At 36.3% G+C, this 25,911-nt stretch overlaps 2 protein-coding genes across 2 annotated transcripts in view; one reads left to right on the forward strand and one right to left on the reverse strand.

The window, feature by feature from the left end:
* LOC139152168 (two pore channel protein 2-like) overlaps positions 1 to 25,911 on the forward strand; it is a 42,794-nt gene that overhangs the window by 2,049 nt on the left and 14,834 nt on the right. The window contains exons 2-12 of the mRNA XM_070725292.1: positions 6,990 to 7,116; positions 8,632 to 8,815; positions 9,876 to 9,992; positions 10,940 to 11,046; positions 11,413 to 11,485; positions 12,109 to 12,174; positions 12,657 to 12,759; positions 14,067 to 14,132; positions 15,184 to 15,248; positions 15,621 to 15,721; positions 16,290 to 16,371. Of these exons, the coding sequence (XP_070581393.1) occupies positions 6,990 to 7,116; positions 8,632 to 8,815; positions 9,876 to 9,992; positions 10,940 to 11,046; positions 11,413 to 11,485; positions 12,109 to 12,174; positions 12,657 to 12,759; positions 14,067 to 14,132; positions 15,184 to 15,248; positions 15,621 to 15,721; positions 16,290 to 16,371 (1,091 nt within the window). The remainder of the gene's footprint in view (positions 1 to 6,989; positions 7,117 to 8,631; positions 8,816 to 9,875; positions 9,993 to 10,939; positions 11,047 to 11,412; positions 11,486 to 12,108; positions 12,175 to 12,656; positions 12,760 to 14,066; positions 14,133 to 15,183; positions 15,249 to 15,620; positions 15,722 to 16,289; positions 16,372 to 25,911) is intronic.
* LOC139152197 (golgin subfamily A member 6-like protein 7) lies at positions 17,308 to 23,780 on the reverse strand. Its single transcript, XM_070725341.1, has 2 exons — positions 22,803 to 23,780; positions 17,308 to 19,261 (listed from the first exon to the last, which is right to left on the reverse strand). The coding sequence occupies exon 1, from the start codon at positions 23,658 to 23,660 to the stop codon at positions 22,938 to 22,940; it is 723 nt and encodes a 240-aa protein (XP_070581442.1). The 5' UTR covers positions 23,661 to 23,780; the 3' UTR covers positions 17,308 to 19,261; positions 22,803 to 22,937.

The raw sequence follows: 25,911 nt of genomic DNA on the forward strand, positions 1-25,911 counted from the left end.
GATAAAAGTTTCATTACTTCTGGTTATAAAACCAATACATTTAAATGTTATCTTTTCCCCAAAGTATTCGTAGAAATAAAGTATATCATTGCCTTGCAAACATCCTCTTCACTAGCCAAGGATGTTTCTTGATGCAGAGACCTTCACTTGGTTAGGGTGGCTATGCTGAGCTGACCTAACCACGCCATAGTTTACAGACCATGTGATTGGCAAAGACCCTCCCTATGTCAAGGAGACTATGCTATGCCAACCTAATCAAGCCCTGCAGGCCAGACAATGTACCAACACAACACAATATGCAATATTACCGTTGTAATTGATTAATTCTAGTCCAGATGGCATCAGTTGTCAACAGTGACATTGAAAATAAACACACACAAATTGTTGGCAAGGTGAAACACTAGGTGTTTTGATATGACGTGGAAAGAAGAATGGAAAACTGTATTCTATAAAGATCAAGGAAATGCTGGAGAATACATAAATTTAAAGCTGTTAAGCCAAAAAGAGGAAATGATAGTCTGCTCAATTGACCGTTTTGATGTTGCTTAGATACACATAAGTGATTTCCCCATCCCCTCATTCTCTTCCTGGTTCCATCATAAAGGGAATACTACATTTCAAATGGAATGTGAAAATTGCATAATTCTTTCACACAATAATTTTTTTTGTGTGTGAAAAGATCCAACGTTTCAAATGTATAGGATAACGACCACCTCAGGAGGTTGTGTGTTTCTGTGTTGTTCAGTATAGGTGATGTAACAGCTATGCCAAATTATAAATCTGTTATTAATATTTTATTTGGAACCATAAATGATACAAAGTATGTCAATACTTGACGTTCATGGCACCATTGTTGTCTTGATGACCTTATCTAGAACTGTAATGTGGAAATGAAACTATACACAAACAAACTTATTTAAAATAAATTCAATAATTCTTTTTTCAAGGCTGCATTTTGTTTTGTTGGATATTGTGTTTCAAGGCCTTCCAAAATCATTTATTTTGTTTGGTTATTGCATAGAAAAATGTGCTACAGTTTTTCAGTTTCCTGTAAAAGGGCCAAAAGCTGTAACTTTCAATGTTTTGTTTGTCTTTTTTTTGTTTTTCATGTTTTTCATGTTCCTTGTTCTGCTTGGCTAAACATATTGAAAGACCAGCTATTCAATTTGTCAACTAGTCCAGACCAGAATTCACTTGTCAAATATAATAATTAGGATTAGGAAGTCTACACACGTACAGGCTGAGTTGACAAGCTGAATACTGTGTATCTCAACATGCTTTGGGGAGTAGAACAAGAAACTGTGGTTGATATTAGAAACAAATTATGAAAATAACATCTAAAGTTACAGCTAGTGGCCCTTTAAGACACAATATTTCATAAAACTTTGAGTCAGTGTGAGATTCTGAAAACATCTTTGCATCACTGAGTCATCGCTATACTGGTACAAACACAATATGTAAAGTTTTCTTGCATGAACCCTTTGATCACTTTAGTTTGGTCCTCAGCCAGTGTTATAAATGGTGAGTGTGGACCAGTTTACAGGGAGTTGAGGGTGAACAGGTTATGAGAATTTCTTGAATCACTCATACATCTTCATCAATTTAGCTTAACCCTTTGAACGCCAAAGTTAATTTTTGTTGCCTTTATAAAATGTACCCCAGTCAAATTTTTTTCAGATTTTTGCCAAAATTTTGAAGAAACACTGTTGTCAATGAAATGTGAAACCCATTTGGTCCAAAATTATATTACTGAAAAATTCATGAAAACTGGTAAAATGTTGCACTAAAATTTTGGTGGGAAAAATTACAGCACTCAAAGGGTTGAAGGTAGCTGTAACGTTTGATGCTTTTTTCACTATTTTACTCTTTAGTGTCAGCTACATGTACTTGTTCTACTCCTGAAAGCATATTGGGACACACTGTATTAAGCTTTATCAACTCAGCCTGTACATGTGTAGAATACACTCTTAGTGTTGACAAGTGAATTCTTTGGACTAGAATTAAAATGTAAACAATAACAGTTCAGTGCCACAAAATTGAAGAAAGACTTAAACTTTTGCTCAAATGTACTGTAGGAAAATTTTAAACCATTGTCTTCTGAAATCAAGAATAAAAATGGAGGGTCACCATCCAAATTTGGTACAAGGGAAATAAATTACACAATATTTACCGACACTTAAAATTCAATATGGCTTCCATGCCTGTGTTTACTCAATGGGAAAAAAATAAAATTGTGATTTTCACAAAATAAGATAAGCCAGTGAAAACTATTTTCTTTATGAGCTTCAAAATGAACCCTTACAAGAGGTACTTGGCAGACCCAAAATGCATTGTAAAAGTTTGAGAGTCCAAACGTCTAATCCCTGAAGCACATAGTTTACGTGATGATCCACTGATACAGCCACTTCCATTTATAAAGAGTAAATATTTGAACAGACCATCACTGAGGAATCCCCAATAACATTTATCAGCTATCATAGACATTGAGGTAATACACGTCAAAAGCAGAAGTGAACTTTTTGCTCAAACTTTCCTAAAGGAAGTTTTCAAACTTTTCTGTCACTTTCAAGGATGAAACAGGTGTTACCATCACCCTACAATGTTTGTGATTAACGAAAGACATTTTGTAAAATTTACCAATATTTTAATTCAAAATTTCTGCAATTCCCACTGTAACTCTAAATTAAATTTTCACAAAGACCTTTGCGTACTCCTGGGACTTCAAAATGAGTTAACACATGTGACATGTGACAGACCAGAAAATTATAACAATTTGAGCGTATAAAAATGCTGTCCCGTAAGCACATTCTGGCATAAAAACTGTATCATATGCATATTAGTATGTCCGTGTTTATGAGATTTCAACCATTTGCTTTCTGAGTCGTTTTGTGAACAAAACTGAATTTTGATTTACACCTCTCTGCTACATGTACTTCCTGGTGTTATTGACATTAATTGTTTCTGGGATGTAGGGAGTACTGGGTTTTTCCAAGTTTCTGTGTAGCTTATGCAATCACATCCTTTCACTCAATAGTTTCAAGGTGAAACATATAAGTGCGAGTATCCTTTTCTTCATCCTGCTGAGTTCTGGCATTGCCAACACTGCATGCACCATTCAATCATAACACGGCATGGACCTAACTGTTGAATATGATTGGACTGTACCGTAGATCACAGTTCAGTTTGCCAAAAGCATAATTCACTCATTACTACTACTAGTATACTGACTAACAATGTTCTTTTGGACTTGAAAAATCTTATGTATTATTAGTGTAGGGCTGACCTGTGAAAATGTCATGAAATTCTTAAATTGACTCACACAGGCAGAAATCTGTAGAAGTCTTTTCCTGCCAGACCTAGCACCAGCCATCCTGCCAAGTCAAAAAAAGCAGTATTGAGCGAAAACCTATTTCCACCTTCTAATTGACATGTTTGATGTGCAAGAACATAACAGCTCAGCAGTTTGAGACCACTAAATATCTCAGTGAACACACCTAAATATCAACATGTACCTACACTGAACATGATGTGTTTCACTGAGCTCGATTTTTTGATCTAGCACAACCTATAGATGAGACGCTAGAGAGAGTAGATGTCTTAGTATGGCTGACTCTCACAGTGTGGTCATAGAGGGCTTCTCTCTTCCCAACAGTGCTATACAACTTATCACTTTCCTGCCAATACCATGCACAAACACTCTCTTCTTGGCATTGACTTTCTGTTTAGCAACATATTTTGGCTGGGGTGGCTGCAAGATACTAATTTTATTCACTTGTGTTGTTGACAGAAATTGTCTTCTGTGTATACATGAGAGAATCTATGACAAGATTAGCACTAATTCTCTGCAATATGACAAGATTTTTCTCTGTTGATGGAACATGATGCAATAAATGTTTTACGCAATGTGATAATGACCAATGTGATAAGATAATCTCCAGTGTGCAAATTATATTTCAGTGCTTTCAAAACCCCAGTGACATGACAACCCTGGCAGATATATTTGTCGCAACATTACATCGTAAAACCCCTCATACTACACAATTGTAACTGGTTCCATCGGGTAGTGGTGTTGTATTGTAACATATCACAATATAAATTTTGTAAATCTCAGCATGTGAGTGATATTGGTGTTATACTAGCCATAGTCAACTCATACTGGTATGAGTGACTTGTTCAGATGGTTTGCCATGAATTTGTACACTTGAGGGATGTAGAAAATAGCAGGCAAACACAATTGACAGTCAGTTTTGCGAGCTGTGAAAGTTATTAAATGAAATAAAATGTCAGGACATAACATCCTGCAATGAATATCAGTACCGGTATACCGGTATAGGGATACAGTGGCGTTTGCCATTTGTGGAAAATCAAATATCATATCAATCATGATATAAAGGGAATATGTATGATATGCATGTATTGACTTGCGTGGCATTAAGTGAATGCCAAATGTTAATCTGTGATTTGAATGTACTGTGCACATGTTTTTACATTTTTATTGACATTTTTATGCTGTCTATGGCAACAAAACTTTACTGCTGTGTCAATGGAATTGCTGGAACCACTTGACTTGTTACAAGAATACAAGCATTGTGTTTCTGTGCCAATTTTATGACCACTGGCTGGTACTGATACCATATAGAACTGTACATGTACATCCATACATAAGCCAAGGCAAAAAAATAAGGTTGTCTGAAAATATACCTGTTTGAAAATAGCAGTTATGTTCATATATCCATTTAACGTATGGTACTATAAGGTTTACTGCCCTCAATGTAAATATTGCATGTATCATTTCAAATCATGTTCAGATCTTGTGTAAAAATACCAAAGTTCACTGTCAAATGCCTTACTTCAGAATGTCATCCCTAGCCTATACCCATCATGCCCTCTCGAAATATAATAAATTTCCCTACTCTGTTCTCATATACAACAGAGAAATTACTGAAATCAATGACACATTAATGTACCGGTAGCTGAGACACGAGGGGTTAGCTGGTTTTGATAAATAAATTTTAAAAATCTAACAAGCAAAAATAATTGCAAATATTAAGGTATATACGTGTTGCAGCACTAAGCAAGTTGATGTCAGAGGAAATTTGTTTGATTTGACAATATTGCTACATGTACATGTCCATTTTTCCAATTTGATGTGAAGAGTATATACAATGTATCTTCATTGTGATGTAAAATACATTGCAATTTTGTTAAAGACTGCTTCCTTCTATATTGAGTCAATTGTATGTAAAATGTATCTCATTGTGTGAACTAAACAGCCACAAAAAGCCATTTACTAGTTAAAGGGACACATGGTGCAATTTATAGCAGGCAGCAGAAGTTGCAACTGAAAAATGACCTGAGGGCAGCGCTGCCCTCAGAGCAGCTCAGAGTGGAGTAAACTTGCACAACATTCAATGACGTTACAAATTAATTGAAAATAGTCACAGTCTTCGTAAGCGCTGGCAAGTACCCTATGTCTGTCTAGTATGTCTGCCCTGGGGGCAGCTCTGATATATTGCTGCTCTCAGAGCAGATTAATAGATATACACTCATGCAATGCTGTATTAAAGGATAGGAAATGTACATGTATATCTGCTCTGAGGGCAACTCTGATTATATTGCTGCCCTCAGGGCAGATTGGTAGATATACACTCATGCAATGCTGTATTAAAGGATAGGAAATGTACATGTATGTCTGCCCTGAGGGCAACTCTGATATATTGCTGCCCTCGGGGCAGATTGGTAGATATACACTCATGCAATGCTGTATTAAAGGATAGGAAATGTACATGTATGTCTGCTCTGAGGGCAACTCTGATTATATTGCTGCTCTCAGGGCAGATTGGTAGATATACACACTATACAATGCTGTAAGGATAGGAAATCATATGTCTGCCCTGATCAGGCAGCTCATATATACAAATGTACATGTATTGCTACCCTCAGGGCAGATTGGTATGCAGACTGGGAATATTTCAAATAATTTGTGACGTCATTGAATGTTGTGCACGTTTACTCCGCTCTGAGCTGCCCTGAGGGCAGCGCTGCCCTCAGTTCATTTTTCAGTTGCAACTTCTGCCGCCTGCACAATTCATACTTTCTTCAACCGAGTACTTACATGTACCAATCTGCTTTATAAAAACCAGCATGTTCCTTTGCTACTGTAATTCACCCCTCTTACATTCAAATTGTGGTGTAGTCCTATTATTTCTTGTGCAAAGTTGGTTGTCCACACTAGGAAATGGGGGTTAAAGGCTTAACTATACCGGTACAGCACTGGTAGTTAATAACATAATTGAGATTGTTATCATAGAGTATGGTACATTGTAAAATATACCGTATATATACAAGCACTTGTATGTGGGTAAGTATTAATGTATAGGCCAATGCAAAACCTGTTATACATAGGGGAGACAAAACGCCATGTGGGCGACCACTTTTTAGAACTGCCTCATTTTGTCAATAGAATTTCCATTACAATTGAAATAAAGGTACCCAGTGGCCAAACAGTTTTGTATGTCCACTCACTGTGGTACATCTGAGGTGAGGATCAGACTCGTAATGACAAAGTGCTGATGATACTACCCACATCAAACTATTACAGTCTGTCATATCATGGAGGTACATGCAGCACACAGATACACACTGGGGACACTTTCTCCATCTGGTATGAACATTTAATTCCAGGCATTTTCTATTGCTATCCGATTTTGAGTATTTTGTTTTGATGTTGCATGTTAGATGTCTAGATGTCTTACGTTTATTGGTCCTGTGCCTCACTTTTCTGTAATGTATTCACATATTTCTGTGTCGTATTCTCCATTTTTTGCATTCGCTGGCAGTAGGCTGTACCAGAAATTTCCCATGTTTAACTGCGTATGTGAAATGTTTTTATTGACCGCTTGCTTTGCCCTCAATCATACATGTATACATTGTCTTTTACTATTTACATACTCATGTTTCGTTTGTGTTGTGTTGTTGACTTTGGACAGACCCTTCCACTATCAAGCAAGCAGTGGTTTTCTTAGAAGACGCTATCAACTACCGAAGCATCAAACACAAGATAGACAGCAAGTCACTAAGACTTTACCAGTGGTACTACTCAATACCTGTGCAGTGGTAAGTCAATGACATCATTCATTGTAACTGTTCCTAAGACTGAAGTCGCTGTGCAAATTTGATACTGGAGAAACAAAGTTACCGTATACCGGTAGTTACCGATATTTTCAATTCAAAATGACCACAATCCATGTTTTAGGTCATGAAAAAAACCCACAATTTCAATTTTCACAAACACAAGATTGTGAAAATTTTGTTTACTCCAATAGCTTTAAGATGACACTGCACAAGGGATAGATTAGAAAAATGTTGTAAATAATTTAGAGTCTGTATATGTGTCACCTAGATGCATTCTACCCTAAAGGTAGTGTGTGCTTCAAAAGTGAAAGACTTCTACTGTTGCTCCAATTTTCCTCAAAGAATCTTTCAACCATTCTCTTTCAAAATGAAGAATAAAAATGGGGGATACCATGGCAATTTTGGTTCTGGAGAAACAAATTACCCAAGATTTACAGATATTTTATATTAAAATGGCAACCATTCTTGTGTTAACTCCATGGAAAAAAATAAAATTCTTGATTTTCGAAAAATTAAGATGGTAAAAATTTTTCTTACACCAAGACCGTTAAAATGAGCCCCCACAAGTGGTAGATCAGAAAAGAATTGTAAAAGTATGAGAGTCCAAATATCTGTCCCCAAGGCGCATTCTACCGGTACTATACCGGTATAGGGTCCATGTACGGTATATGTACATGTAAGCATGTTAAGTGTTGTTTTTACACAAAATTCTATCATCAATAATAAAAAATAGTATAATATAGGGCTCAGCCCTTGGTGTCGCGCCAGGGGTTAAGATTGGCAATGTTATTTTTTGTATTGATTCATGATAAAATGTAATTAATTGTTACTTCATAAACGTATATATGACAACTATGCCCAGTTTACCTCTGATGAAAGCAGTTCACGTACGTACACGCGGGACGTCAAACCCTGCAGCAGTGCAGGTAGGCCTATAGATTTTCTGTAACGTGTAAAAATTTTGGACAAAAATTGGCAAGTTTTACATTGATAACAGCCTATTGCGTTAAACAGGACGTATCATGCAATCATTATCATTGCAATGGTAACCGCACTGCCCAACTTCCACTTGCAAGCTGAAAACTATAGCGTTCCGTCTAAAAACTGGCAATTTTTGAATTTAATTATTGACACTGGGGGCGCTTTTCTAAAATTCAATCCCAGCATTCTTTGTGTATGCCACCGTTCATATGCGCGACAGTTTTCTCCCTTTATCTATATTAACGATATTCTGTATCAGCTACAAGGCGCATAATAACATTTACTGGCTAATAAAAGAGGTATATTTTATAAATGGCATGTTATATAATAATAATTTGTTTCGTATTTGTTTATTTACGAGTACTCGAAAAAAACATGGCGGCGCCCACGAAAGAAGGGTACACTTCCGGTTACTCGCATAGTATATTATGAATAAGCGCATGCGTAGTCAGTAAGCCGCTGGCGCGACTATTACAATTTTGGAAAATTTCTGTTTTCATTTTCATCCCTACACAGGTGTATATATGTGACCATTACAGTCATTCTTATTCTGGCGTTCTTTGAAGAGCCGTCGTCAATAACAACAGGCTTCACATCAGATCCTCGTTACCGTGGAGACAGGCTAGATCCTCCGTGTGCACTGACAGAGAGCATTGAAGTGCTCTGTCTCTCAATCTTTTTAACAGATGTCTTCATCAAGGTCAGTGGTTACTGTATTAAGCCTTTCATCCCTATAAACTAGTGTGTAGTTCCATCCACCCTAATGAAAAATAACTTTGGATATATCAATATTTAAAGTCTGATATGAAAAGATGGTCAACCAAAAGAAATTTGTGTAGCTGGATTCCCAGACCATTTTAGAAACGTTTAAATTAGTATCACTGCAGTGTGCCCACTAACTTTCAATATTTCTGAACTTTTTGTATCAATTAAAGAATTTCTTCAGGAATTTTCTCAAGTCAGCCCTGATACCAATACATGCAATGTGTAAAGTGTTCGTGTGAAACAGAACCATCTTGTGTCATTGGTACATCAAACAGACTTACATGTAGAGGGCGCTCTGTTGTACATCTCAAGGCAATTTTATCATGGTACAACAGAAATTTCAACTCAGTTTTCACATGATATGGTATAACGAATTGAATATTTCTATGAACATGACAAACCCATAGATGTACATATAATAATTTTAATTATACTTGGAGCATATATCATAAAAGTTTCTTTTAAATGATTGGCCCTTTTGATGACTTCTATATGACGTAATGTGCTGGTAATGTTGTGGTGTTCGGTGTTGAAAATTCAATATTTTCTTCTTGAGAAAGATAATCTTGGTTCAGAATTAAGTGACTATGGTTGGCAGGTGAGGAGTTTTAAATCAAAGTTTGAACCAATGCAAATGATAATACCAGACATTAAGGTCATGTTAGGGTCATGAAAATAACCAATTATTACTTATAAAATAACAACAGTGATTTAAAGATAGTGGATTGTTTGTATTCTAACTCCATATACCGGTACATGTACGTACAGGTATATTTCTCAATTTCAAATTTCTAATATCAGCACTGGAACACATGTGATCTTTCCACAAGTTTCAAAGTTAAGATGATGTTATGGTGTGCTTATTTTCAGCCTTGATTATTCACATACTTTTTGACTGTACATGTATAGCCCCGGAAATTAGCTATGAAGTACTCATCGAAAGATGTGCTGCTCGAAATAAACTGAAATCATTCTCTGTGTGTTGTTAATTCCAGACATATCTTGTTGGAAGAAAACAGTTTTTCCGAAGTAAATGGCTCATAGCATACGTAGTAGTAGTTGGTATATCGTTTATTGATCTGTTTGTATCACTGTCTTTATCCTGTGATGAGGTAAGTCACATTTTTGGTAAGTAACTCAGAATGTGAAATTTGAATGTCAAGAAGAATCTGTCTTGATTTTGATGTACTGTAAATTGTTGCCTTTTCAATAAGTGTGTATTTGCAAAATATATATATCTATTTTGTTGGTGCACCAGGAAAACTTAATTTCATAATAATTGCAGTGATAATTGAAATATAAATATTCAATAATGGTTTTCACAAACATTTGACGGTGTTTGAATGTTACCCACTGTAACAAAGTCATTCTTAGTTATTCTCAGAGGAAAAATGACTTCGACCAAAATATCCACTATTCCACTATTCACTCACTGAAGCAATGAAATGGGTGTGGAGTCAATCACAACCTCTTGCTGGCGACATAATAGGTTCTGATCTTCAATATGTATGTGTGCACTGCTTGATTGGCTTGCTATTCAGCTACAGATTTACATCGTTACATTTGTGCCAGCAAATGCAGGAATAATTTTGTGTTTTGATAATAGTGATACTTTCAGGAAATTTGTGTGTGTGAATATCATAGACAGTAAAGTTCACGTAGTATGCGCCTTGAAAATGATAAAGTTTAACTTTGGCTCAGACTATCTGTAAGGAAACTTTAAACCATTCTCTTTCAAAATAAAGGATAATAAAATTTGGGTCTTCCTGCAAAATTTGGTACCAGAGAAACAATTGCCCAATATTTACCAAGACTTCAAATTCAAAATGGCCACCAATTTTGTAAGAGTTTTATAGTCTGAATATCTGCTACCAAGACTCATTCTGAAAAGTGTGCAAAATGAAGATCACATATTAACTTTACCTCAAAATCTTCTGTTATCAAACAAGCAAAATTTCATGATTTGAACATAGATGTCGATATATGATGGTCTTTTCATTATTTAAATTATGTGTACTTGGTTTCATGTCACTCATTTTGCATGTCAATTCCTGTTTAGGTGGTCAGGATACGACGACTCCTACGTCCATTCTTTTTGCTTCAAAATTCATCCTTGATGAAGAAGACAGTCAGAAGTATAAAAAGGACACTGCCAGAAGTTTTCAGGTGAGTGACAAATATGTATTATCCATCTTGTCTTGTTGAAAGTTGTATGATTGGTGCTTCACTGTTACATGTATACATGTATGTTGTGCTATTTTCAAACAAACACACACACACACACATCTATATATATATATATATATATATATATATATATATATATATATATATATATATATATATATATATATATATATATAATATATATATATATATATATATATATATCTATTATTTTTAGTAATACACATGTACAGACACACAAACAGAGATACACACACCTATACATCTACCTTCAAAAGTACTCTCATGGTTGAAAGAATATTTAGTATTTATCACAACTGATTTGTTTTCTTTATCCTATTCCAGTGTCATACTGCTGCTTCTACTCCATCTGTACATATTTACAATATTTGGAATGTTATTGTTTCCAAAACCTACAGTAAGTATGAACATTTCATTCTCACTTCAAATTTTAAATCAAAGGACATTCTTTCAATCCCCTACAATCAAACCGCTGTAACAGGATTCATATTTGACCACTAAATGGTGACAGTAGAATATTTAGATAAACAATATTGTTTACTGTGTAGATGGTGAAAATTGCAATGAGATTCTGTGTTGCCAAGATAGCCTTAGACATTGCATGACAAGTGTGCATGCAGAATGTTCTGAAAGTTTTGAATTAATGGACGACAAACCATCATTAATTGGTCAGTAAGGAAATGAAGAGAGATCCATCATGGGTCTACCGTCCTTTGTAAATGATAAATGTTTAATGAAAAAGCAGTTAGTCGAAATGCGTGTATAGCTGGTCAACTTGTACAACTTTCCACAGAACAGAACACACTGCATATAAACCTGTTTTGCTGTAAGTCTTTCATCTTTAGACGTTTAGGTAGAACATTTTCCAATAGAAAAATAGGCAAAAATAAGTGAGAGAAATCTTTGAAAAGACTCTCTGTATCCTCAAGAAAGTTGTAAGAGGATCTTGATGTAGCTTGAGTTGATAATGTGGTCATACCACAATGGCTGACAATTTTTTTGTTTCAATTTTTCAAACAGTCAACAGTGCCATTGAGTAACACAACAGTGATTGAAATCGAGGCTGAACAACCTGATCACTTTTACGTAAGTACAGTATTCTTACTTAATGTGTGGGCACCATGGTTAGGGTTGGGGTACTGGGCTCATCATCGGAGGGTGGTGAGTTTGAGACCCTGTAAATCCAGAGTAACAGACTCACTGTCAGAGGATGGTGAATTTGAGACCCGGTATGCGGGAAGTCCAGCATAATGGACTCACTGTCAGAGGACGGTGAGTTCGAGACTCTGACATGGTGTTGTGACCTTGAGCAAAGCACTGTACTCCTCATTGCTCCATTTGGCACCTCATCCTGTAATTGGGCGTTAGCCTGTTGGGTTATGGACTGAATAAAAAATAAAATAATGTAATGTAGAACACACATCCCAGTCACACAGCCCTCATTTACCTTGCCACTTCTAATCAAGACCCATGATGATTTCATGATATCAATAACCACCTGGTGTTGCCAAGGTAAGAAGAGTAGCTGTGCAAGTTATTTACCTTGCTGTCATATTTGTATTTTGCAGACAAATGAAAAAATCAATAAGGAGGGCTCCCTACAGTTTTCCAGTCTGACGACATCGTTTATGAGTCTTTTGGTTCTTCTGACAACTGCCAACAATCCTGATGGTTAGTATGTGTACTTCATTTGACTCAAATGTTATGTCCTATTGTCATATACCAGTTTTAATGTACTTCCCTTAACGCATACAGAGAATGTGCTGGTTAGCTCTGTACTGGACAGTGCAATATGATATGAGTAGTGCAGGATATGATGTATTGTTATAACAGGCAACCAGGACTGTGGAGAGTTGAGGGGTGACTCATACCAAGTCACAGATAAAAAAAAAATTATTGGAAAGTAGCCTGCCAAAGATTGGTGAATATCCTATCACATTGTCTAATATCTGACAAAAAATGTACACATTGTGGCAAAAAAAGTGAAAACTGAAACTTCTACCGGTGCAATGTCAGAAAATGCAAAATTTTTTTCCAAAAGTGACTCAGTTGGAGCTGACCATCAGTTTGACTTTAAAAATTTGTTCAGAGTCAGAAAAGAGCGCCCTCACCAGACTGAATGAGAAATTCCATTTTAAATTTCGAAGCCAAAAAAAGGAAACCGGAAGTAGTGATTTAAATACAATATAGTTATGAAGTTTGTGGATGTGTCTAGGGTAGCGGAAGTCTGGTTGAAAGGATGTACCGGTACAAGATGTTTATCACTGATAACTTTCAGAGAACCTTTGCATAAATATAGCTTGAAGGTCAAATATGATGGTGGAAAAGTGTTGGAACTGCAGATAAACTGACTTTGTGCAGTTCACTTTTTTATCTTTAGTATTTGAAAAGCATGAATTTTGCATTTAAAGTAATCACCAAGATTGATAAACGTCAAACAGCAGAGTTTAGCCATGGAGGAAATAGTCTTCCAAGGTATCAGAATTGATGTTGTGACCTTTTTGGTGTATCATTTAAAAATTTTGCAGCATGACACATTCATAGTGGTATACAGTACATTGTTAGTTACTGTCTCAGTGGAGTGTAGTGCTCTGTGCTAAAAATGCAGCGTGGTACTGTATATATACAAAAATTTACTAAAAGTATAAAACACTGATTGTGACACAAGTTTCATACATCACTACGATTATCAGATAGTTCTGCTACCTGTGAATTGTGATGAGGTAGCTGTGAGAGGTAAACACACCGACTCGATACTTTTTCCTCTGAGCACAGAACAGTAAAGTGAAGTTTCTTTCAAAATCTAGTAGAGCGACAAAATTTATCAGCTCTATGAATTTGATTTCATTTGACTGATCTTTGTGCGAAATTAAATGAAAATTTAAATTAATTTTTAACATTTGAATCGTCAGTTTTGTTGATCTTTTAACGTATGTGCATCTTTAATAAAGAACCACCAATATGTTTTTTCGTTTCAGTCATGATGCCTGCTTACACCGCTAACAGATTTTATGCCCTGTACTTTATTCTATTTCTGGTGATCGGTAAGTACCAATTATCCATCAAATATTTCAAACTACAAATAAGACATTGTTTCAACTTGAAAGTAATTCTTGTACACCTGAAGATAGTTGGCCTAACTCTGCTTACAGTAGTAATGTATATGTATGTATTAAGGTTTCTTTTACAGTAAATATCTTGAAATGTACATGTACCCCCTGGAATCACATGTAATTCTTGACAAGTATGGGATTACCTACAATTCTTCTGTCTTGCCAAAAATTGCTTAACCCTTTTCCTGCCAGACAGTATTAAGACTATTACTTCCCCATCAGCCAAGTCAGTAAAAAGTGGTATTAAGCCCAAACATGACGTATTTTCACCCACTTGGCTTGGTCTGTTATAGCATCTTTTGTCCAAAAAAAATCAAGTTTACAGTATTTATATTTTCAACAGCCTTCAAATGTACAGTATTATGTTAAAGTACATCATATGGAATATGTTGTGTTTCATTAATTTAAACCATCTTGACCTGGTGATGAAATATGGACTTGGCAGGAAAAGGGTTAATACTAAATCCATGTTTGGTTTAAAATTGAAAGATTTCAACTTTTGTTCAAACTTTCCAGAAGTACACTCTTTAAAGCATTCCCTTTCAAATTAAGAATAAAACCAGGGGTCTCCATGCAAAATTTTGTACTACCGGTAGGAAGCTTGACTTTCACAAAAATGAAAACTGTTAAAACTTGGTTGCTCCATGAGTTACAAAATGAGATCTACCTAAATGTGGGAGACCAAAAAATATTATGAAATTTCCCAAAGGCGTGTTCTTTCTTGAGACAAATATGAACCTTATATTATACCGTACTGGCATGTCAGTGGATCATTACATTTTCAGTTCCTACATGTACTGGTACATGCTTGGCATGAGATATGTTTAAAATTTTACACAAATAGCAAAGAACGCTTTCAGTGGATTTTTGTGTTTTCTCTCAGACAAATGAGACCCGTTTAGTCTTGTATTTATTTGATAAATTGAATGTTCTTGTGGTAGGCTGCTTCCTTCTAATTTTGTTTTTTTTTGTTTTTATGTAGGTATGTACTTTTTCCTTAACATGCTGACGGCCGTTATTTACAACCAGTTCAGAGGTTATTTACAGGTAAGAAGATTTCAAAACAGAGTAACGAAGAAAAAAAATGTGTGTTTGTTTATAGCTGTTTGTCAGTGATGAATACACCGGTACTCATGTTACAATGTAGGTTGTACACTCTGTGAATATGAAAGCCCAAGAATGGTTAAGTTTTGAAATTTTGACAGTGTGTTTGTTCAACAGATTCTTGGTCTTTGTCCTTAAGCACATTGAAATACCGAGTATTTGGCATCCTGGTGACAATGTATTCAGGTCTGGAAAGAAATTTATTCCATTTTCCAATGGAATATTTACCTGATGCCTTCCCATGTGTACATTACTTCTTTCAAAACCCAAGTTGTAAAATTCGCTGATTTGTTTTGTGGTGCTTCTGTTTTGAAGAGTTCAATGCAGGCGAGCTTTTTCAGACGCCGACTTGCCATCCGAGCAGCCTTTGAAGTCCTGAGATGTGGTTCTACGAGGGTCCACAATCCAGGCAGATGGTAAGCCTCTATGTAATTTTTATGTTGCATACACGGCCATGTTCAAGAATTTTACATCATTTGCAAAGGCCAATCAGCTGGTTTATTCTTGGGGTCTTTGCTATATACATGTATAGATGTGCAGTGTGTCTGCAGAACACGAAATGCGCTTAACAGGTGGACATTCCAGTCCCCGCGCACTGCTGTTTCCATGGCTATGATGACTTACTTTCACTCTAATTGGCTGATGGCGTGGACCTCAATATTCTATATTAGATCTGTTGATTTTTAGTTGGTGTTGCATGAGTCGTGACACAGGGAAAGACCAAAACTGTGACCTTTTCCACTCAAAGGGACAATTTTTAAAGAAAAATGTCTCAGTTTACGTGATTTTTTTTGTTAATACCGGTATTTCATGATACTATGAGTTTGTAAAATGTTCAGGCAAAGTAAAATTTCTGTTACCATATTATAGATTTGATGGAAAATTTCACAGATGCAATAGCCAACAACTTTCACAGAATGTGGAATATATAACACAGTAGATCATGTGTTATGTAGCAGTGTTTATTCTGTATCTTTCCAACAGGGGTGTGGTTCCAGTGAATGTGACAAGAACTGTTGTTATGAAGTGTAAAATGAGCAAGTCTTGTAAAAAAGCCATTATACGGGTAAGGAAATATTTTGTAATTTTCTCCCATATCCATTCTCACCATGTTTTGGTTCAGTTCCGTAACAATGTCCTTGTGACAGGATATTTTGTACAGAGTTGTGAATTCATTTTGGTCACAGATACTTGAAGGAAAAACAAGATGCATTTGAGTGCAAAGAGGGGGGTTTAACTGTTACAATTTTCAGTATTTACTATGGCTGTTAGAAACAATTCATTTTTGGCTACCAGAGTTTGAACATAGAATTCTAATTCGTTATAAAATGCCATTTACTTACTAAGACTCTGTTCATTCTCTTGTGGTCAAACTGAGACTTGTTGAAAAATTGGACACCTGGTGAAGAAAACTGTGCCCTGTTTTCATTATTATACTGTCAGTTTCCCTAGGGGCCCTTGAGCTTTGTGAAGCAATGTGACCCCCTATGATTATGGTGATATGTTAAATTCATTATGTTCCAACTAAGGTTTTCTTAAAGGACCTCTTGTAGCTTTGTTACGCAACTTGACCACCAATTATTATGGCGATATGTACAGTTCTTTCATGTGCTTCAGTCTTGCGAAAATAGTTTTGCTTGAGTTGAAAAATCTTGGTTGGCTAAGTCAGGGGTCTGTAGTCAGATGCCTGCATTCCCACAACGCTTAGTAGGGGGAAAATTATGTATAAACATGCCACTGTATGATATTGTATGACTTGGAATAAAACCAGTATTGCTAGGCAAGATTTTAGAGTAACTGCATCTGTACCCATACCCATATATTTTCATTGAGTACCATACTTTGAACAAGCCATTCTCCTATCAACTAATTTCTAACACATGGCCAAGCCTGTATTTATTGTCAACAGAGAAATACATGTAAAATTACCAAGGGTTGTAAACAAGTCTGTCAGACAATATCAACAGCATGAATAAACATAAACAAACAGTTCTGATTGATGGGCTTATCTTTTTAATGAAAATTTATTTGATAATTGAGAAACATCCTACAGACAGTTTGCTGACAGCAGTGATGTAGAATCCATCTTAACCCTTTGAGTGCTGTAATTTTTTTCCCGCCAAAATTTTAGTGCAACATTTTACCAATTTTTGAATTTTTCTGTAATTCTTTTGATAATTTTGGACCAAATGGATGTCACATTTCATTGGCTAACATTTTTTATTAAAATTATATCAAAAAATCTGAAAAAAATGAATGATTGGGGTATATTTTATAAAGGTGACAACAATTTACTTTGGCAGTCAAAGGGTTAATATGTATCTCGCTTTTACATTAATTTTCTTGTTAGATAACAGAATCACATACATTTTCTTGACATTTATTGAAGACTTGAAGAATTGTGCGAATTTCATTTCAAAAGAACTTGGATTAAAATTATGCAGATGTAGGGTACTTGAAAATGTATTCAATTTTAAACATTGAAGGGAAAATTAAATTTAATTGAAGGGAAAATGGAATATAAAACTAATGACAGCTAAGTTTGAGCTATAGCATTTGTTTCCATGGGAACAATAATTTCTTATCAGCTGACTTTCTTGAATTTGAATAAATTACAAGCCATGTAGCTCTAACACACTAAGTCTTTGATTCAATTTTAGAATTTCTGAAAATTTCTGTGAAGCAGCAGTACTAGGAAATGTCAGCACTATGTAAAAGTTCCTGCAGCTGCGAGACATTTTCTGAGTCAGTTGCACATCAATTTATCTGAGGGGTATTCTGATTACACGACATATATTGAGGCAGATACTTCATTAAAAAATCCTATCTAGGGTTGCAATTTATAAACTGATTTTCGCGCAACCAGGTACAATTTATTGTCTTCAATGAAAGCAGCACATGTGGTTGCTATCGACGCCTCCAGGACTTGCCAAGGCACAAATCTGTCACCATTGCGCCGATGTACCATGCAGCTGTCATCTTTATTGGCCCCGTCGTCTCCCCACGAATTCATGACCACGAAATACTGTATCTTCTCTACGTGGAAGGGCATGCTTTCATTGCACCTTGCGTAGTGATATTCTGGTGAATGTGAAAACTTTCGGTTTCCTCGTTCCACATGTAGAGCGGCGACTTCGTATTGTAAGAACCTTTGACATCCATGAATTTCAAGTCTAAGAGGTAGAACTCATCCTTGTCATGAAATGCTACGATTGATGTGGTCCAGCCCGGAATTGGTAGAGTTTCATATTGCACAAACTTTGATTTGCTGGAATTGTATTTGTAAATTTTGGTATACACGTTGTAGGGGTCGTCAGAATCCAATAGGTAACTGAAACCCACCGCCAAATATGTTTCACCATCGATTTCAAAGAAAGTTACAGTTCGTGCGCCGTGAGTTTCGATGTCTTGGTATTTTACAAAGAGATAGCCGTTCCAGGCGTATATTGTACTGTTTGTCGCTGATACATATTTTCCGTTCTTTTGGCGGTTTACTGAAACTGCCAAGAAGTACTTTGTTCCGCTGTTGTCTTTTACGGTGGTGAAGTCCCATTCTTTAACTCCTTTGTCTTGCGCTTGGATCAACTGAAATTGAACAAAGCGAGAGTTCAACCAAATGTAGACAATGTGACCGAAAGAGGACGCATGTCCGATTACCAACATCTGTCTGTCTTCAATCTCAAAGTAAACTCCAAAATGATTCAGTTTTTCATAGCCTGACTGGTCTTCAAATTCGATCACTTGGTGTGGGGAGAATGTGTGGTTCTTGAAAGTAAAGATCTCGCACTGCTCCCCGTAGATGAATGCCACGTATTGCACTTTGTCGATCTGGAACTCCACGACGTCTCGCGGGGGATTGTCTTTGGTTTCGTTGAACTCAATGATGGCATTGTAGCGATGGAAGTACCCGAGCATTTCACGGCGTGTGCATGGTGTTGCTGTTGATAAGACAGGAGCTGTTGTTGGCATGGTAACCAAAAGGGAAAGAAAGACAACATGATCAGACGGCATACAATGAACTTTCTGTCAGAGAAAACATCCATATACCCACGTAATCTCTTTTCTGATATTTTTTTAGAATTAATTATGAATTTGTTTAGTTGTGGAATTCGTTCTGATTATCTGATATTAGGCCACAAAAAACGTTTTTGGTTGTTGCCAACATTATGATGAGAATGATGTTCACTAGTGTTCAATGCAAACATAAAAAAATACCGTCAAGGACACTATGTGCTCACATTCGGTTTGAATTGGTCCATTCGAGAAATATTTAAACCAGGAAAAACAAGAATGACAAAAGCAAATAAGGTCTCCAACTTAGGTACTGGAGGTCATCTTTAGGAACATGCATATCAACTTCTATAGCAATGGGAGAAGCAGATCCTAAATACATAAGCAAATGTCAACAACAAAAAACAGAAGGCTTGATAAAAAGAAAAGGTGGGAGTGGGCAAAAAATGCACAAGGGATCTGGTAAAAAAGTAATGCTACATCATTGATCTTCTAAACCCTACCCCCTCCTGCATATCAAATGTTCCACCCCTTGGTATTACATAAGACCAAATGACAGGAAGTACATTTACAACCTTGGAGATTTTTAATTAATGCCATGAGTGTTATCATTCTTATGTAACAGCACTTAAGTTAGTTACAGATAGTGAAATGCCTTCCACTGTGGGTGGTGATTACAACATCTGGAATTATCCTGGATCCAAATTTCTCATCAGTTTTTGTATGTCTTACATAGAAAAGTTGCAAAAATGGTCCAAAATGAAAAAAATCACCTCAGCTTTGTTTTCTGGATCAAATTTTCCTACAAATTGGTATCAAATATGACAAAATTATGTTCACAGCCTTCAAAATTGTCTCACAACATATCCTGGGTTAGTATAGGTCATTTAAGGTCACAAACTGAGAAAGTACCTAAAATATACAAATTTTGGGGTTTCCCAACTTTTTTGAGCAGAAAATTTATCTAATAACATCTTTCGGGACTTTATACCAAATTACAAAGCTATCAAACAAGTAATGTTGAGATAAAGTTTTCTTGACCAAAAATGACAATATTGTCTTAAAAATACAATTTTTATATTTCAGGACAATTTCCACATATCTAACTATTGTCATCTCTGTACGTCTGTGTACGAAATATGAAAGCTGTCTGTCCAGGGGTTTAAAAAGGAAACGCTGTCTAAGAGTTTTTGACCAAAAATGACAAAATTGCACAAAAATAGTAATTTTCCCAATTTTGTCATAATTTCAACAAATTAGAAGAGTAACACCCTTGCAAAGAGACAACCCAAATTTGAGAGCGATTGGGCCGGCGGTTTCAGAGAAGAAGAATTTTTACTGAAAATGAGAAAAATCACCAAAAATTCAGCAAAAATACAAAATTAAGGATATCTTCACAATATTCATAAAATCGTATAAGGTTAACCTAAGGTACTTGCACACAAATTTTCAAAGCAATCAAAAAAGCGGTTCTTGAGTTATTAATTCTTGACCATTTTCACATTTTGTAAGCTCATTTGCATAATTTTGGCAATGCAGACTTCATTTGAACAAAATCCCATCTATAGCCCAGGATGCATCACACACCAAATACCAAGCTGAAACGTGCAGTGGTTTGCGTGTTTTGATGTTGACGGACATACTGTACATACATACATACATACATACATACATACATACACACATACATACAGACGCCATCGACTTCAGCCTATACGATAAACTCACATTGTAAAACCAAATGTGAGCTAATAAAAAAGCTCAATGATCTGAAATTTTGTATCAGTAAAAGTAATAGACTTCATAGGTAAAAGTGTCGTCCCTTTCTTATTGTATACAATCTAAAATAAAGGAAACAAAGTATTTCCCAATCAGTGAAAGAAAAAAAAACAACAACCGCTGTAACGATCTAGTAATAAAAAAGTGGTGTAGGGTAAAAAACAAAAATTCAATCATTCTGTCACTTTGTGTAATACCAAGGTTCAGAATTTCAGAAACAATTTTCTATTTTTTCCCTGGCCTTATGGTATTATTTGTACAAATAAATTTCCTTGGCTATTCAGTCGTTTTTGTTCCAAACTTTTTTCCTGACAATGTTTGTCTTTATAAAAATTTCATACTCGGTCTTCAGGTTCTTTGCCATGTGTTCGTATATGTTGCTTTTGCATCTTTCATTTATTTATTTTTTTCAACATTCTATTTAGGATTGTTTCCTTGCTCAACAAAACAGCTGTTCCAACTGTTGTCAACTGTCTGAGTGCCAAGTCAATTTTTGTGGTCTTTCATTTTTCTACTTCCGGACTTTTTTTCAGATTTCCCAAAAAATTTTGATCAAAAACTTTAGCCAATAAAAAGTTATCTCCATTTGGTCCAAAATTATCAACAAAAATTACAGAAAAATTCATAAAAATTGGAACACTGCTGCATAGAAATTTTGGTGGAAAAAATTTCGACACTCAAAGGACTAATGCAATCATTTTGATATGTAGTGCGGTGATTCAAATTATTTTGTGTCCATGTTGTGATGAAATACCTGGTATTACTTCATGTTACCTGAGAAATATTGAGTGAAAAATATAGGTCGCTTATTTTTCGCATTGTTTTCTCTGAAAACAATGACAAGAGAACACAATGACAGACACATAGTGTCCGTGAGGTCACTTGTTGGTAATCACTTTCACCTCTAGCTCTGCGGCAATTGGTGAAGGTCAACGTAGTAGGGCAAGAGTCAATCAGAAGTCCATAATGTCCAAGAAAACCTCTGGAATATGCAAGGCTTCTTCAAATGTAACCCAAACTTCATTACCATGTTTAGGAATTAATACAAAATTTTCATCTTCTGATATTAATTTTTTTTTACAAAAGTTCAAAGTTGTATGAGGGCACAGTCAGTAAGTTTGTACTGTCAACTGATACTACTTACAGGTAATTACTAATCATTTAATTACTGCTAATTAAATTTTCGCCCTTAATTGGTTCAGATTTGCTGATAGAGACCATCAAATGTCACTGTCCCTCACTGACTTTCATCTTGACTAAGGCTGAGATTGAAGCAGCATGAAAATATTGCCTGTGGCAAGTTTAAATGGCCTATTAAAAGGTCAATGACCTTCAAAAGTTCCAGGGTGTTTGAGATACAACTAAACGTGCACAGTGCAATCTACCAATTTTTGTCTGGCTGGTTTGTGTTTCTCATCAGTCAGAAACTGAACTGTTCATAATTTAGCAGTCTATAAATCATGCTTTCAGAGCTCTGCATTGGTAAATGCATGAGATTTTTCCACAGCAGGTCTGTACAGATATTTATGTGTCTTTCTGACCTTAATCTACAAACCTAATGGTATTTAATTCAGCTTTTGGGATAATTTGAAACACTTGCAAGAGCATGGAATCAGTCAACCCCTCTTGTTGTATGGAATGACCCAACCCAACAATTAAATGGACCAAACTACCCACTTGTATAGGGATATGTTTTATCGTACTTACCCAGCTGATAGGGATCTACCATTTCCTGGAGTTTTCTGTTCATGGTGATTGAGCTGTCTTCCAAACAGACGATCTGCTCTTGGTATTTCTCCATGTTGTTCTGCTGTTCGTAGTTCTCGTCTTGTAGTCGGCTGATCACTTCCCATTGTTGTTGTATGATGGGGTCATTGGCCAAGGCTCCTGAGCCAGTTTGATGGATTCAATCAGGCTGTTCTGATGGTCCATGAGCCAGTCTTGCATGTCTGACCACATACTGGATTGCTGCTTCTCCCAATCGTCCTGCTGTTCGTCCATCTCTTGCTGCTGGGCGGTGACCTGCTGCTGCAGCACCTTGAAGTCGTACTGCTGCCGCTCCACCTGGTATCGCAACTGCTGCACCCAGCTCTGACCCTCCATGTGGTCCCACATCTCTTCCACATGGGCATGCCACTCACCGATCAGATCATTGGCAATGTCAATCTGTTTCTGTTGGCGTTCGATCCACTGCCAGTGACGTTCCAGTTTTTCACTTTGCACCCACAGTTGTTGTTGCTGTTCCTGCAATTTCTCGTACAGGTCAAACTGGCCTTGCTTGTGCTCCTCAAAGTCAACAATCGCTTCTTCCAAGGTGTCTGCTTGTTTCTGAATACGGTTCTGGATATCCCTCAAGTTAGTTTGGAGCTGGGAGAATTCCGGACAGCTCTCATCTGTTTGCCGGCGGATATCAAACATGTAGGAGCAGTAGTTCTCGTCTTGGCATCGCTTGTAATGCTCCTCGCAGACGTCTTCATCTTCCACTTGTCCAAGAACAGCAGTATTCTTGGCAGCTAGCACAATAACACAACACAAAACACACACTCTCAGCCAGTGGCTGTCCATTGCTGTTTCCTTTCCCGTGGAACACTAAACTGGTAAAGGGATGACTGATTTGAACAACTGGAAGTCACAATTTACATATTCGGAAGCCCTCTCATAAACAACCCCATTGTGCTGGTGTTGGATTTCAAAGGCAAGGAGGTGTGGCACAACCTTGTCAAAAAACTGAGAATAGATGGCTTGAGTGGCTTCCGGTTATGAAAGCTCATATCTCGTTCATTCAATAAACTTTTCAATCCGGTACTCTGTTTGTGGTGGCCTTACAATTTATTATCCCCATGGCTTTGTTTGATAAACAAACTGTCCATTGTGTGGTACATGTAAAAACAAATAACTGCATAGAACATATATATATAATGTATTTAATTTCAACTGAAGTATTGTATACATCCATTGTTTACTGTAGGTACTGTATCAGTTGTAACTCAACTTTGACCAAGTTGAAGATTACAATCGAAATTTATTTTTTTCACTGGGTTTATTGTGGTCACAGGTTTTCCTCTTAAGTGTAGAGATATAATGTGTGTTGTTTGTTTATTGAGAAATTCACACCGCTGTACTCAATGATTTTAATTCAGTTTAATCACAGATTTTGTGCAATGTACATTTCTCTCAGTGTTGAAGTACAGCGATGTGTTCAAGTAAGTGGTGGTTCCTATCAGTGCGTGTATTTGTGTTCATTGTAAGGACATGGCCAATATTAGCTCCAGTGTTAAGTACAATACTAGCTAGCAGAGTGTGTATATTGTAAAGTTGATATCTATTACAGCATGTCCCGACTAGTCATCCTGTGATAAAAGTTTGGGACTGTCCAATATCATTATTGGAGGACAGGAAGTGAGAACAATGACAAACTTTTCTGAAACAGACAACCTGCAGAGAAATCGTATGACCGTGTGATTGACTTTGAGAAGTAAATGGACAATGGGTTTTGTAAAGGACAATTTCAACCCAGCTCACTGACCTCTCTACCACAATGACCACAATGCAGTCCCTATGGCCTAGAGTCATGCCACTTTGTACTGAGAGGGTAGAAACACTGTGCACATCAAGGGATTTGAAACTAAATCTTGCAAGGGAGAGTTGAAAATAGAAAATTTTGTATACAACAAATGTTGCTAAAGCATTGTTTTGTAGCCATGTGTATGTTGGGGAAAAAGTATACATGCTTTACAAAATCAAAAACAAAATTTGTCAAATTTTGGAACATGCATGAGAAAAACATATTTGTGATCACTCTGACTACTGCCTTCTTTCTTCCCCCCCCCCCTGGAATCTAATGGTGCATTCCAAAGAACAATTGATCAACTTACTACTGCCTTCTTTCCTCCCCCCCCCCCCCCCCAATCTAATGGTGCATTACAAAGCACAATTGATCAACTTCAAAATGAGAGACAGCATGGATCTATCAACCAAACCTTGTCAAATTACAGACTATTAAAATAACTTCTGGTAATTTTATAATTAGTCATGGTGCTTATCCATGTTTGTTTCCTGTACTAAATAATTATATAGATTTACTGACACCATTGAACATAGCAACTTTATAGATTTGGATTATACAATAATATTTGTTTGACAGATAAGAAAAAGTCATTATCAAGGTCAACCCCAGTACTTATTAAAAATTTCATGTAATGAGGAGATTAAAAAAGCCATCCTCTATAAAGGTCTATTTAGGAATGACATGTAAGTGAATTGTAGTGAAAAACAAAATGACAACACTTGGCAATGACATTTAGTGCATTGGTACATTCACTGTAGACTGTTGTCGATAGTTTTTGTTAGAATTAACAAGTCCTGCAGATAATTTACTGACAGGTAGAGTAACTCGTCTGAGAGTAAAAATTGTTGGGCGTATACCATGGACCGTTAGCCTGATTTGCCTTTTCTGCCTTGACAACATGTCGATCTGTCAGTATAAACTTAAAACAACTTTTACCAGTTCCATCTACATGTATATGACTCACAGCAAAGAAATCACCATAATACGATGGCTTGTGATAAATTAAAATGAGCCTCTATTCTGAAAAAATAGACACAAAGGTAGAAATTTATGAGTCATTAGCAACAATAGAATCTTTGTTGCAATTCATATGCATAATCTGATGAGTCAGTCAGTCCATTGTACAATGGTCAATGCACAAACCGGACATTGAAAGAACACTGATTGTCCTGGAGGTCATTCACCTCATGCTCTTCCTCATCACAAATGACACTGTCCAAACTGTCTAAACGGTGACAGTACAATACG

Source organism: Ptychodera flava, chromosome 2 (assembly GCF_041260155.1).
Source record: "Ptychodera flava strain L36383 chromosome 2, AS_Pfla_20210202, whole genome shotgun sequence".
NCBI classification, from domain to species: domain Eukaryota; kingdom Metazoa; phylum Hemichordata; class Enteropneusta; family Ptychoderidae; genus Ptychodera; species Ptychodera flava.

Bases quoted from the DNA above. Each gene is read 5' to 3' on its own strand.
- LOC139152197 (XM_070725341.1), bottom strand. From the start codon at position 23,660: ATGGACAGCCACTGGCTGAGAGTGTGTGTTTTGTGTTGTGTTATTGTG.